General features: G+C 49.3%; 6 protein-coding genes across 6 annotated transcripts in view; 2 read left to right on the top strand and 4 right to left on the bottom strand.

Moving 5' to 3' along the window:
- The window catches only part of MCYG_04773 (RING-7 protein), a gene marked incomplete at both ends in the record, with an annotated part of 1,770 nt that extends 604 nt beyond the window's left edge, over positions 1 to 1,166 (top strand). Inside the window, one exon of the mRNA XM_002846990.1 lies at positions 46 to 1,166. Coding sequence (XP_002847036.1) covers positions 46 to 1,166 — 1,121 coding nt within the window. The remainder of the gene's footprint in view (positions 1 to 45) is intronic.
- Positions 1,167 to 1,442: 276 nt separating this feature from the next.
- On the bottom strand, positions 1,443 to 2,418 carry MCYG_04772 (mitochondrial genome maintenance protein MGM101; the record flags this gene model as incomplete). The annotated part of the gene is made up of 2 exons (XM_002846989.1): positions 1,443 to 1,668; positions 1,763 to 2,418. The coding sequence occupies 2 exons, from the start codon at positions 2,416 to 2,418 to the stop codon at positions 1,443 to 1,445; spliced, it is 882 nt and encodes a 293-aa protein (XP_002847035.1).
- A 251-nt stretch (positions 2,419 to 2,669) lies between these two features.
- On the bottom strand, positions 2,670 to 3,166 carry MCYG_04771 (uncharacterized protein; the record flags this gene model as incomplete). The annotated part of the gene is made up of 5 exons (XM_002846988.1): positions 2,670 to 2,738; positions 2,792 to 2,856; positions 2,908 to 2,989; positions 3,028 to 3,067; positions 3,111 to 3,166. The coding sequence occupies 5 exons, from the start codon at positions 3,164 to 3,166 to the stop codon at positions 2,670 to 2,672; spliced, it is 312 nt and encodes a 103-aa protein (XP_002847034.1).
- A 60-nt stretch (positions 3,167 to 3,226) lies between these two features.
- On the top strand, positions 3,227 to 5,498 carry MCYG_04770 (biotin holocarboxylase synthetase; the record flags this gene model as incomplete). The annotated part of the gene is made up of 4 exons (XM_002846987.1): positions 3,227 to 3,922; positions 3,963 to 4,606; positions 4,667 to 4,938; positions 4,996 to 5,498. 4 exons carry the CDS (start codon positions 3,227 to 3,229, stop codon positions 5,496 to 5,498), a joined length of 2,115 nt encoding a protein of 704 aa, XP_002847033.1.
- Positions 5,499 to 5,751: 253 nt separating this feature from the next.
- MCYG_04769 (DUF833 domain-containing protein) lies at positions 5,752 to 7,069 on the bottom strand (the record flags this gene model as incomplete). Its single annotated transcript, XM_002846986.1, has 5 exons — positions 5,752 to 5,791; positions 5,866 to 6,716; positions 6,759 to 6,788; positions 6,910 to 6,930; positions 7,043 to 7,069. The coding sequence occupies 5 exons, from the start codon at positions 7,067 to 7,069 to the stop codon at positions 5,752 to 5,754; spliced, it is 969 nt and encodes a 322-aa protein (XP_002847032.1).
- Positions 7,070 to 8,217: 1,148 nt separating this feature from the next.
- Positions 8,218 to 10,542, bottom strand: MCYG_04768 (siderochrome-iron uptake transporter; the record flags this gene model as incomplete). The annotated part of the gene is made up of 10 exons (XM_002846985.1): positions 8,218 to 8,615; positions 8,669 to 8,728; positions 8,788 to 9,127; positions 9,190 to 9,515; positions 9,571 to 9,664; positions 9,728 to 9,832; positions 9,915 to 9,979; positions 10,038 to 10,113; positions 10,164 to 10,247; positions 10,303 to 10,542. The coding sequence occupies 10 exons, from the start codon at positions 10,540 to 10,542 to the stop codon at positions 8,218 to 8,220; spliced, it is 1,788 nt and encodes a 595-aa protein (XP_002847031.1).
- Between the last annotated feature and the right edge of the window lie 1,431 nt (positions 10,543 to 11,973).

Genomic DNA, 11,973 nt, shown 5'->3' with positions numbered 1-11,973 from the left:
CGAAGCATAATGCCACAATATTGACGTCTGGGCTCGTCACTGCAGCACAGTCGATGCAGGAAAACCCCCAGCCACCCAGGCCGCACGGTGGAGACCCGAAGAACAATGGCGTTGAGACCACTCGTAACACGGCAATGATCATCCTCTATGCCGTCACCGGCATTATCACTATCTTGTTCCTGGCCGTCATCCTAACCGGTGCGATTCGGGCACACAGGCATCCGGACCGGTACGGACCGCGTAACATTCCGGGTCGCGCGAGGCAGAGTCGTGCAAAGGGCATTGCCAGAGCGGTGCTAGATACCCTGCCCATCGTCAAGTTTGGAGAGGACAGAGAGCGTCCGAAACAGCATGATGTCGAACTGGCGGATGGGCAGATTCGTGAACTTGACCACGAACATGCTCCTGCTCAAGCTCATACTCCCGCAGTAGAGAGCTCTGATCCCAGTGCTGATGCCGATGTCCCTGTCACGGCCACGACCGATGCATCGGAACAGCACCAGCCCCGTGCTGCCTCTCCGTCTGCATCTGCTGCTGGTTCTGCTGCTGGTTCTGCTGCCTCTGAACGAGAGCCGTCCACCACCTGTCCCATCTGCACGGATGAGTTCGTTCGCGGCCAGGACGTTCGTCTCCTACCATGTAACCACTCCTTTCACCCAGAGTGCGTTGATCCATGGCTGGTAGATGTCTCCGGCACTTGTCCACTATGGTACGTCTTTGAATCATCCGTCTCCTATGCTTCCATGCTAACCAAAGCAGTCGAATCAATCTCAACCCGGAAAATGAGCAAGAGCGGGAACACACTGAAACCATCACCGGTATCGAAGGAGATCCTGACATTGATGGCAGAGAGCGCGGTGCTCCCCACACGATGGCTGGCAGCACATCTCCCGAAGCTGAGGGCGAAGGCGCTGCGGCTGACGGTACAAACGAAGGCACCTCACATCTTCAGCACGCTCGTATCCTCCGATCACGACAGGCAAACGCCGATGAGAGACGACGCAATCGTCTTTCGGCGCGGTTCGTTGAACGGTTCCGCATTCGCACTCGACCACATGGCGAGGCTGACGGGAGCAACAGTACTTGATCTACTTTTTGGGCTTGTTTCATCTCATATATTTCCTTTCGTTTACAGGCGTCCGGGCGTTCAGTGCGGGAGATATTAAAAGATTTTCATTTCCGGGAATGGCATGGACTGGTTATATATTTTACATTTGGGGGAATTTAGCTGGATATATTGGACCCATGTATATACCGATATAACCATTGCTGTACATATCTGCTCCAGCTTTTTACATATACAAGGACTAGAGCATACAATATACCCACTTACTATAATATCCTGGCTGCTGTAGAAGTATCACGGGGGTGCCTGTAATATGCTTGAGTTTTATCCTAATATACATGTATAACCTACCTATAGCCAGATGGTGTTATGGCACTCATGTCCTCTTCCACGGATACATCACCTCGTCGTCCTTGCGTATCCAGATCTTCGACTTCTTCTTACTCACCATATGCTCGACAAACACGTCTTTTGCATACGAGGCCTTGAACTTGCGAATCCACCGTGGATCCCACAGCTCGCTCGCAACTCCCAGGTCCTTACAACATCTCATCATGGCGTTGGACTTGCACCCTTCGGTGGCAGTCGGTATCCCGTCCGGACTAAAGTAATCTTGTTCACCGCGGGATATAGACACAAGCCTATCCCCGTTAGCAAAGGGTCATATATGGATATGAATTGATATAAATAACGTACCGGCCATGCGCGACAAGAGCATATTCCCTCGTTACCGTCTTGCCCGTCACGATACTCTCGCTGCGCGGCACGAGACCCCATCCCCCTGGCCCAAACGCCTTGTTGAGTATACGCCGATACTTGATTTCAGGCAGGTACACGATACCGTCGGGCTTGATCTCGACATCGTCTGGTTCGACTGGTGCTAGCAGAATGGCAGCAGCTTCCTTTGAGAAGGGCTCGGCGCTTAGGCCGTGATATGAGCGTGTCCAGTCGACGTGGCCGTTTGGAACGTTTGCAGGCTCCAGCACGAGGTCGGGAGGGGCGTCAGCGAGGCCGGTCTTGGTTATGTTTTGTATCGGGTGTGAGGTTGACTGTGTTGTGAATGACGGTGGTGACGGCTCTGGCTCATTGGGCGTGGATGGAGCTGTTGGCGCGGGTTTTGGGGGAGAAGCGGACGCTGATGTCGTTTGTGACGAAGATGCAGACTTGTTGTAGCTGTTATATGTTCTCCTAGGGGTATTGCTAGAGGCCTTTCGTGAGTATGATGGTGTTGTTGCTGCTGGTGCTGGTGCTGGCTTGGAGGTAGACGATATCGATCTGTAGCTAGGAGAGCCCATAATGAGCTTCGAGTATGTCGATGGACGAGCCGTGCCGGTCCAATTGACCCGCCTCATCACTAGAGAGGCCATCCTGTCTCTGCCTGTTAGGAGTCTCTAGGAGTTTCTCTCTTGTTTACTGTTGGTTGTTGAAGTCGAAAGAGAAAAAAGGCTGGAAAAGATCCCGTGATCGATAAAACTTGAGATTTATTGAACGCTTGCAAAAGTCGCTGTTTAATGATGAAGATATATAAGTAGAAAATACAAGAGATGGAAGAGGAATAAAAGTACAGTAGAAGCAGTAGATAGAAGAGAGAGAGAGAGACTGTCTAGTTATCTCGAGTCTCTGTTCTCTCGTTGTTTCCGTGGCGTTTCCAACACTCCCTAAAGGCCTCCATCTGTAGACGTTAGCATCATATCAACATTATGTAGAGATATATAATCGATATACAGGTACAAGTATATAGATATAAGTGTATAATCCAGCTTCTACGGGTTGAGAAGCATCTCGGCGACCTTCCGGTAGAGAAGAAGGAATATATAAGAACATCCAGGAAGAAAACACACCTCTTTGCTGCATGCTCTCCAGTCTCTCTTCTCGTAGTAACAGTCGTTCATCTTCAGTTGCTCGGCTGGTCTCCGTCAGATGCTACCCTGTTGGTATATAGGATCGATCTCTCTCCTTACCTGCGCAGCCGGTGCTGAATATTCTCTTGTCCCTGGTCTCCTGTCAGCGTGGAAGCAGTGAAGACGAAGAAAAGAAAACATACCAGTCATCAGGCTCGTCATCGTCGACTTGGACCGGCTTCTTCTCTTCCTTGGACATCCCGGCCTTATCTCAAGCCGGTTGAAGGTTGCAAAAGAATATCGTATGGTTGTTGTAAGAATGGCGACCAAATCCAACTCCAAGAGACTCAACGTCCTGGTGTATTCCGGTGCGCAAACCTACCCTGACTGGAGAGAGAATGTTCTGACGGCGCCTCCAGGAAATGGAACTACAGTGGACTCTGTCCGCCAGTGTCTGTACACCTTGCGTCGTATCCTGTCGCCCAACTATGCCGTCATACCGGTCACTGGCGAGATGGTCATCAAGGAGCCGTGGACTGCGACCTGCGCCCTGTTCGTCATGCCTGGAGGAGCAGACATGCCCTACTGCAGGACTCTGAACGGCGAAGGGAACAGAAGGATCAAGCAGTTTGTCCAGCGCGGGGGAAGTTATCTTGGTCTCTGCGCGGGTGGCTACTATGGCAGCTCCCGGTGCGAGTTCGAGGTAGGCAACAAGAAGCTCGAAGTCGTAGGGGACAGAGAGCTGGCATTCTTCCCCGGTATAGCTCGAGGATGTGCCTTTGCCGGGTTCGTCTATCACTCTGAAGAGGGTGCCAGAGCTGCAGAGCTGAACGTATCCAAGTCTGCGCTGCCTGTTGGATCTGTCCCGGATACCTTTAAGTGTTACTACAACGGCGGAGGAACCTTTGTTGATGCACCTAAATATGCTGATCAGGGTGTAGAGATACTCGCAAGCTACACTGAGAAACTACATGTCGATTCTGGAGAGGGTCAGGCTGCCGTTGTCTATTGTCCTGTGGGAGACGGTGCAGCTATACTGACGGGGCCACACCCAGAGTTCGTATATCACACACATGGATCTCTACTATATATACACTGCTAACAAGTACAGGTTCTCTGCTGCCAACTTAGACCGTGATACAGAGGCTCCTAACTACTCTTCCGTCGTCGACTCGCTGGCAAGAGACGACAAGTTCAGGACTGACTTCCTCAAGGCATGTCTAGCTAAACTGGGTCTCCAGATCAATCAAGACACTGCAACGGTACCGTCCCTCTCCCAGATTCATCTGTCTGCCCTCGAGCCCGGTGCTGCACTTGATGTTCTGTCTTCCCTTAAAGACGTCATCACCACAGAGGACGGCGAGGAGTATCTCAAGGACGATAATGACACCTTCATCCTCGAGACGCCGTCCTCTATGAAAATGACTAAAGTTGCAGAAGCGCTGCCGGACACCCCTCAAAACGAAGCTGCTGCCACTGACGGGGATAGTGACAGAATTGTCGATTATAATGCCATTGTCAAACGGCTGGTCATCGACAGCGAGCTTCCTGGAACCAAGACAACGCCGTACTTCAACCATCATGCTTTTTACTCTAACTTGAAGGAATACAGAGGTCAGTCAAAGGAGGAAGTACAGGCCTTTGGTTCGCACATGCTGTATGGCGAGGTGGTTACCAGTACCAACACCATTCTGGAGAAGTGAGTATCCTTTGGTCTAGAGCTTTGGAACGAAATAGTGCTAATTACATGTTAAAAAAGAAATTCACGTCTACTGAGAAGGCTTCCCAACGGAACGACGGCAACGGCCACCGTCCAGGTCGCTGGTCGGGGTCGTGGTTCAAACGTCTGGGTCTCACCACCCGGTCAGCTCATGTTCTCTATCTGCGTGCACCACCCTGTAGACAAGCTCATGTCCTCCCCGGTGGTTTTCATTCAATATCTAGTCGCCATGGCTATCGTTCAGGGCGTAAAGACATATGATAAAGGATACGACACGTTGCCAGTAAAGCTCAAGTGGCCAAACGATATATGTAGGTCTTTGCCTTGTCGCTCATCAAATTGTACTTAGTATACTAACACACCCATAGACGCCCTCGATCCTACCGACCCAACATGCAAAACCTACACGAAAATAGGTGGCATCCTAGTCAACGCCCACTACTCTTCAAACGAATATATCGCTGTCGTCGGCGCGGGTTTAAATGCCCTCAACCCATCCCCAACCACATCACTCAACGCTCTTCTTCAGACCTTCAAAGGAACATCTAACCCCGAGCCCCCATCCCTGGAGAAACTCCTGGCTCGGATCCTGACTACCTTTGAAGGACTATATGCCAGATTTCTCCGCACGGGATTCGACAAGGATTTTGAAGACATGTATTATTCTAACTGGTTGCACATGGATCAGATCGTCACACTGGAGGCAGAGGGCGGGGTGCGTGCAAGGATCAAAGGTATCACGAGGGATTATGGGCTTTTGATCGCTGAGGAGTTAGGTTGGGAGGATCGGCCGACTGGAAAGGTGTGGCAGTTGCAGAGCGATAGTAACAGTTTTGATTTCTTCAAGGGGCTTTTGAAACGGAAGATGTGAGAGTGGTCGGTTGATGTTATGACTTATTATGCATATTGCATTTATTATATAGCCATTATGGCGTAGAGTATAGATATCAATGGTTCGCATGATAAACGTACTAATCGCAAAGGTATATAACGCCAACAGAACGCTCAACAACGCCCAGGAACCCATGCAGAGAGGAGATTTAAACCAACAGAAGCTTCATATACATCATATAAAAAGGAGTAAAGATTAGAGTGCCATCATTAAGAACAGGACGCTTAGCAGCCTACAGATGGGCCTTGGATTGGAAAGTTGACGAAAGGGCCCTATATCTCAATTAGCATCATTCTATAATAAAGTATTTAAACACGAGACGGACTTTTAGGCCCGTTATCTCTACCTTTCAACAGCGAATTCGAACTCTCTATCCCCCTCACCGATAGGAATCTCCTTCGCATCGTCCCCGTAAAGCGTGCGTTCAAAAAATTTCACCCGGCCAGACTCATCGACCAAAATTACGGTCTGTTTCTGTGTCCCGTACAAGCCTTTCATGTATAACGTATGAGCCTCAGCCCCATGCGAAACAACTTCTTCCACTCCCTCGTCCGGATCCCCGATAGCAGGAATGAAGATACTCTCACTTAATGACGGGAGATAATCCTGTAGGCTTGCACGCTCGTGCAATCTCGGAAGGTTATCCACGCTCAACACTCCTAGTAGACGGTGTATCAGCGCATCCTCGCTTTCACCACTAGCATAGCTTTTCTGAATTGCTTCTTTCATAAGCCTTTCGCCCTGTAGGATCTTTGGCCATGATCGATCCCCAAACGCCGTGTTGCTGAGGCCGACTGTTTGGTTCCTTGCAGTTGCGATCCAAGGAATTTCATCACCGGCTGAAGCTCGGTTAGATACGATCCCCAACGGGCCAAACACGTCACCGCATGCAAGACTGAAGCCGCCGGCGGCCTGTCCCTCGCCTCCGGCAACCAGCTCCTCAATGTACTCCTGGGCAGTCATATCGCTGTCTGGTGGTAGACTGAGAAACGCGTTGATGATCGAGCCTCTGCTGCGGAGACCAACGATGGCCCCCGGGGTGTTTTCTCTATAGTTTGTGAGAACAGCCAGTCTGCCGTTTTTGGTCACTCCCATCCAGGTCCCTTGAACTTCTCTGGCAAGATCACGAGAGCCCAGGACATGGGAGTTTGGCTCTGCCCACCATTCTGCGGCTGCAGTTGGGCGACGAAGATATTCCTAGGCAGATGTTAGTTACGTAGTACATATCTTGGTGTTGACTTGTTGGGTATTATTGGGATATATGTACATCTCTGTTATTGATGAGGATAAGCCGATAGCTCGGGTGAGTTGTTGATATCAGGGCTATACACATTATTTTATTAAAGGATACGTTTCACCTGGTAAGAATGAATATTTATATTCACTTTACGGGTGAACGAGGCCGTTCACTCTATGTGCTGATAAAAGGTCGTCAGATGCTGTTTCATGTTCTTCTTCCAGGAAGTTTTCAGCGTTTAAATAGTTTAAACATGGACCCACTTTAACTCTACTAAGGTTATTACGTCGTCAAGACTCGATATCATCATCATCTTCTTCTTCTTCTACAGGCTGGACTCTGATATCTCTTCAACTCAGACAACTTCGATAAGCCAAGCGGAAGAGAGGACTAGGGAAGGGCTATTCTACTAAGATATGCAGAAAGGCACCAAGATATCCAAGAATACATCAAACAACTAGGTGGTGTCGAAGATCGAATGCTTTAATACTCGAGCTGCTCGAGGTGCACCCGTTTTGACGTCAGATGAGATCTATAAGACGAGCTGTGATAACTATAAGTTAACTAATATTGTCATTCTGCTAACATTGCCCAAAAAGCAGTAACTGCAAGATGCTGGCCAAGGTCAGAAGAAACGGCACCACGTATCAAAAAAAGCCACCAGTCGAAGCGGTGAGTGAAGGACCAACAACTCACTAAACATCATCGACGGTATCGCATAGGGATTACTCTGGGATAAAAAGCCTCGAAAAATTGGACGTGACGATATTCTGAGAAATATATGCGATGGCCTACGAGAAACTCAAGGCGCTGGCAAAACTACATACCGGCAATATGATGACTATTATCGCACATTAGCTATTATCAAGGGCCAAGGAAGAGACGAGACGCATTCTGGACAGTTAAAAAATCGAGAACGGCAGGGATGCATAGCAAGTGCTAGCAAAAGATTGTAGATCTACTAAATGAATCCATTCCTATGTTATATAATTATCGAAGACCAAAATACAGCAGTGCATGAGGTGTATGCTCATTGATTGTAAATATGTAAGTATGCCTGTAGTAAGACTGTGGAGGCTCCAAAGGCCTGGCCTGGTTGCCTGTCGAGTTATAGGTCCCGAGTTATGCACCAGTGGCATGATTTCGAGAAGGCTAGACCCATAAAATTCGCTTACTGATATATGATTTTATAGCCTGACAGGGTAGCTGTATCTACTCTTAGGGGTGTTAGTAGGATTCTATCATAGCATCCGGCGCTAAGGAGAGCTAATAGGACGTTGGATAACAAGACCAACATATAAAACAAACGTATTAAGTACATGTATATGCTGTATATCTCCAAAAGGATAGTAATTAGTACAACACTCTCTAGCCCCTTTTTCTTTCCGTCAAAAAATTATGAATTATTAACTGGTTATTCCAACTCTCACTCGATGGAAGCAGCCACCAACGCCAACCAGTCTAGGGCTCGGAATGACTAGACCCTGCAGGTGTGCCCTCTTCATCAGAAGTATCCTTCTCAGCAAAGCCAAGACTCTGCTCCTGTCCAAGAACGGGATCACGCAGCACGAGCGAGAAAGCAATGAGCAGAACAGAGAGGCAGATACCCGTAATACAAAGCAGGCGCTGAACATGCTTGTATGCGTCGACGGCATGGTCCCTGTCTGGAGTACCGATAGGGTTGGCGGTAGCAAAAGGGAAAGGGTCTTTGTAGATTTCAGCGGCGAGAGTCTGGTTGGATATACGGTCCATTAGGGCTTGAGGGAGAACCTGGTTCCAGATGGACCCTGAGATGGTGTTTCCAAGGGCTGAACCGATGTTATAGGACGCCAAGAAGAGACCGGTGATGGCGGCGACGTCTGGGGAGATGTTAGAGAGGATGTAGCGGTATGTATATTGAAGGGTAACTTACGTTCGTGCTTGGTTGCGGCCTGGATGGATGTCTGCGCAGGGTATGGGAACATGCCGCCGGCTATCCAAGTGTTAGTCCATATTGCCATATGTAAATAAAAAGGGGAGGAGAATGACTACCGATTCCAAGAAGGACTTGGGCACCGATTATGCCAGCATGGCTTGAAGAGGATGATCCTCCACGGTAGTAAATCAGAATACCAAAAGCGACCATGAACAGAATCGTTCCAGCAACGATAACAAGCTTCAGTCGTCGGAAAAAGTAAACGAATACACCCATTACAACCCCTGTCAAGACGGAAGTAAAGCTGTACAAGGCTGTGATTCGCGTAGCGCTCTTGATCGATTCGTTAAACGCAACGACCAGGACGGTGTAGAGGAAATCTCCCTGAAGATACCATGCGGTGTTGAGCATGATGGCGATTCCAAGAGCGCCCCATACTCCGCGATCTTTGAGCAGCTATGGCCAAGTTAGTTAAGATCAAACGTATTTCATGTAGTGTAAGAGTGTTAGGAACATACCCTGAAAGGAACCATGGGGTGTAAACATGTGGATTCCCAGTAGAGCCAGACTGGGATGAGAAGGACGCCAATAACGAGTGGTGCGATGACCTTTGCTGTCCTCCACTGGGTTTCTACGCCTCCTGCGATGGTGAAGGGGACGAGGATGAGAGCAAAGACGCCGAGGAGTAGGATGATGCCGATAACGTCTAGTTGCCAGAACATGGCTGTGACGATCTTCTTGCCACCGTATATTTGGAAAGGTGTCCTGTAGTTTTCCAGAGCACCGGCTCGCTTTGCGCGCCTTTGGACAATGTATAGTAACGTTATGCACGGGATGGCGCATACTGTAAGGGAATGTTAGACGAGGTCTACGAAGTGTTGACGTTCAGGGAGCGTTACCTGGGTAGATGATGGCGAACATTCCGATGCCCCATTGCCATGTAGAGTTGGTGATGACAGCACTGGTGATGTCACCGCTGACCCAGGTGTTGATCTGGAGGGGTAGTCAGTAGATGGTCTTGCTGGCCATGGTATATAGTATATAGTTGAGGCTTACGATGAATGGGGTGGCCGGGATGTAAGAGCAGAACAGACGAGCGCGAAGGGAGGTGACGTCCGCGATGAGAACCTCGACCAGAAGTAAGATAGACGTGTAGCCGATCTATTGACCATATGTTAGATTCATCTTTATAAGTGTAATGCCGGATAGAAGATATAGTTATTATAGAAAGTAACTGACGAACCTGGTAGAGCACGGCCCCGGCGGCAAAGGCCTTGACGCCATCGGAAGTGGCTTCAACGATGGTCCCTGGACAAAGCACTTAGATCGTTTGTCTTGTAGCGATGCGCCTCTTTCGAAAACATACCAACGACATAGAATACGATGGTAAAGAGAATCACCTCGGCCCTACCAAAGACATCGGCCATCTTGGCGGCGGTAGGCTATGTGCTGTTAGCATGTATATACGCCACAACGGGGAGTGGGAGCCTACCTGAGCAGCAGCGGCGATGACGGCACGCAGAACATTGACGGTGGCCAAAAGACTGTGAGAACTATAGGAGGCCGTGGCATATGTCTGGGCATGTAAGTCAGTAACGAAGATTGATATATACGGGGATGCCAGTATATACCTGATAAGTGAACCGAAGTCCTCCATCGAGCCCATAGGCATAGGCGAGGACGAAGATGCCAATGAAGAGAAGGATACGATCGACAAACGTCATATGCGAGGATATCACCTCGACCCTCATGACTCCGGGACTCTTCTTGCCCAGTATAACAGGCTCTCCGGACCCATTAACCTGCTGTTGCTGCTGCTGCTGGTCTCCGCCATCGGCAGGCGCCACAGCCTTTTCCGACTCGACAGCCATCATCAATCAAGCCTCAATTGGAACGGAACCACGGCTACAGCAGGCAGAAAGCCAGACAAGTCACAGCAATGTAGACGAAAGGAGAAGAGACAGAAAGCTGAGAAGCAAGGGGAGACCAGAGCCTTTTTAAAACCGCCCCGATTTCCATGGCCTCTGGGCCGTTACCCACATTCCACTCTTGCCCGGCCTCCTTCACAACCCCAGCAACAACGAATTCCATCTAATCTTAGGCCTCGTTTCCGATGGAAACCTGAGCTCCAAGGACCAAGGGAGCCAATGACAAGCACGAGCTGCCTTTAGTCTTTTCCAAGAGTGAGAAAAATTTTCGTTCTTATCAGATTGATAATCGCTTGTCTAATCTGATCTATTTTAGCTTCGGGGCTTTGCCGTATTCGGCGTAGTGGGCGGGCCCTTTTTGTGACACGAGACCAAAGAAGCAAGCGAGAAAAGGGGAAGAATATATTATCTGATGGTGATGTTGATGATGGTAGGATGCGAGCTAGTTGTTGGCATTGAGGGAGGTTTTCATCTTATACTCTATACAACTTGGAGGCGGTAATCTCGGCGGTGGTACAATGATGACGTTCAAGATTAGCTAAGCTTGGATAATGTTGCAGTATGCCATTTTGACAGGTGACAGGTTACCTATCGAGGTTGCAAACCTCATCTGCAGCCAACTGGAATGCACTTCTGCCCCACAGCGACGAGAGGAAGTCCTACCCGGCGATATTCTCCGCTAGCAGTACTCCGTACACTGCAGAGTGCCTAACCGTTTGTCTCTTCGCATATACATAGCACAAACACTGCAATATCATCATGCCATGCGGAAGTTGAACCCGCCCGTGCACCGAGTGTGGATGCCTTCCGCCGCGCTGGGTCGAGCAAATTCCGGTATTGCCCGACCCGCCCATCGTGACCTTTCTTTCTTTTTACTCTTCTCCACTGTACATTACTTACGTACGACTGACTCCCTCGCACACGCGAAAGTAAGGCAAGACGAACAACCACTTATATGGATTGTGATGAGTGTAAACAGGCTAGCGCTTACCAGGAACACACCCCGATTCGACCGTCAACAAAAGAAAAAACCCGAAGCTGAAACCTGGCATTCTATAACCAGTAGAAGATACAATAGTTTGCGCAGCTGAGAGTAAGTGGAGAGGTATATATAGATTGGCGACAGTTCCAAAGATAAAGGGGAAGAAAATCGTGGTTTGGGTCGATCTGAAGATTCCTACTCACCGGGCGTCAAAAGGCCATAGCCTGTCAGCCTTGTCCATCGTCATCCCCTCTCCTTCTCCTGCAGCCTTCGCTGTCTCCATCCACTCCGCATACGCAGCCCTGTTAGCCTCCTGCGCGGCATCCCATATCTCGATAGGCACCCACCCATCCGACCCAGCATGTAGCGATTGCTTAAGCCACGTCTTCAGC

The sequence above is a fragment of the Microsporum canis genome, genomic scaffold, assembly GCF_000151145.1.
Source record: "Microsporum canis CBS 113480 supercont1.4 genomic scaffold, whole genome shotgun sequence".
Classification (NCBI taxonomy): domain Eukaryota; kingdom Fungi; phylum Ascomycota; class Eurotiomycetes; order Onygenales; family Arthrodermataceae; genus Microsporum; species Microsporum canis.
The sequence above is the reverse complement of the archived record's forward strand: the minus strand, read 5'-3'. Positions and strand labels throughout refer to the sequence as shown.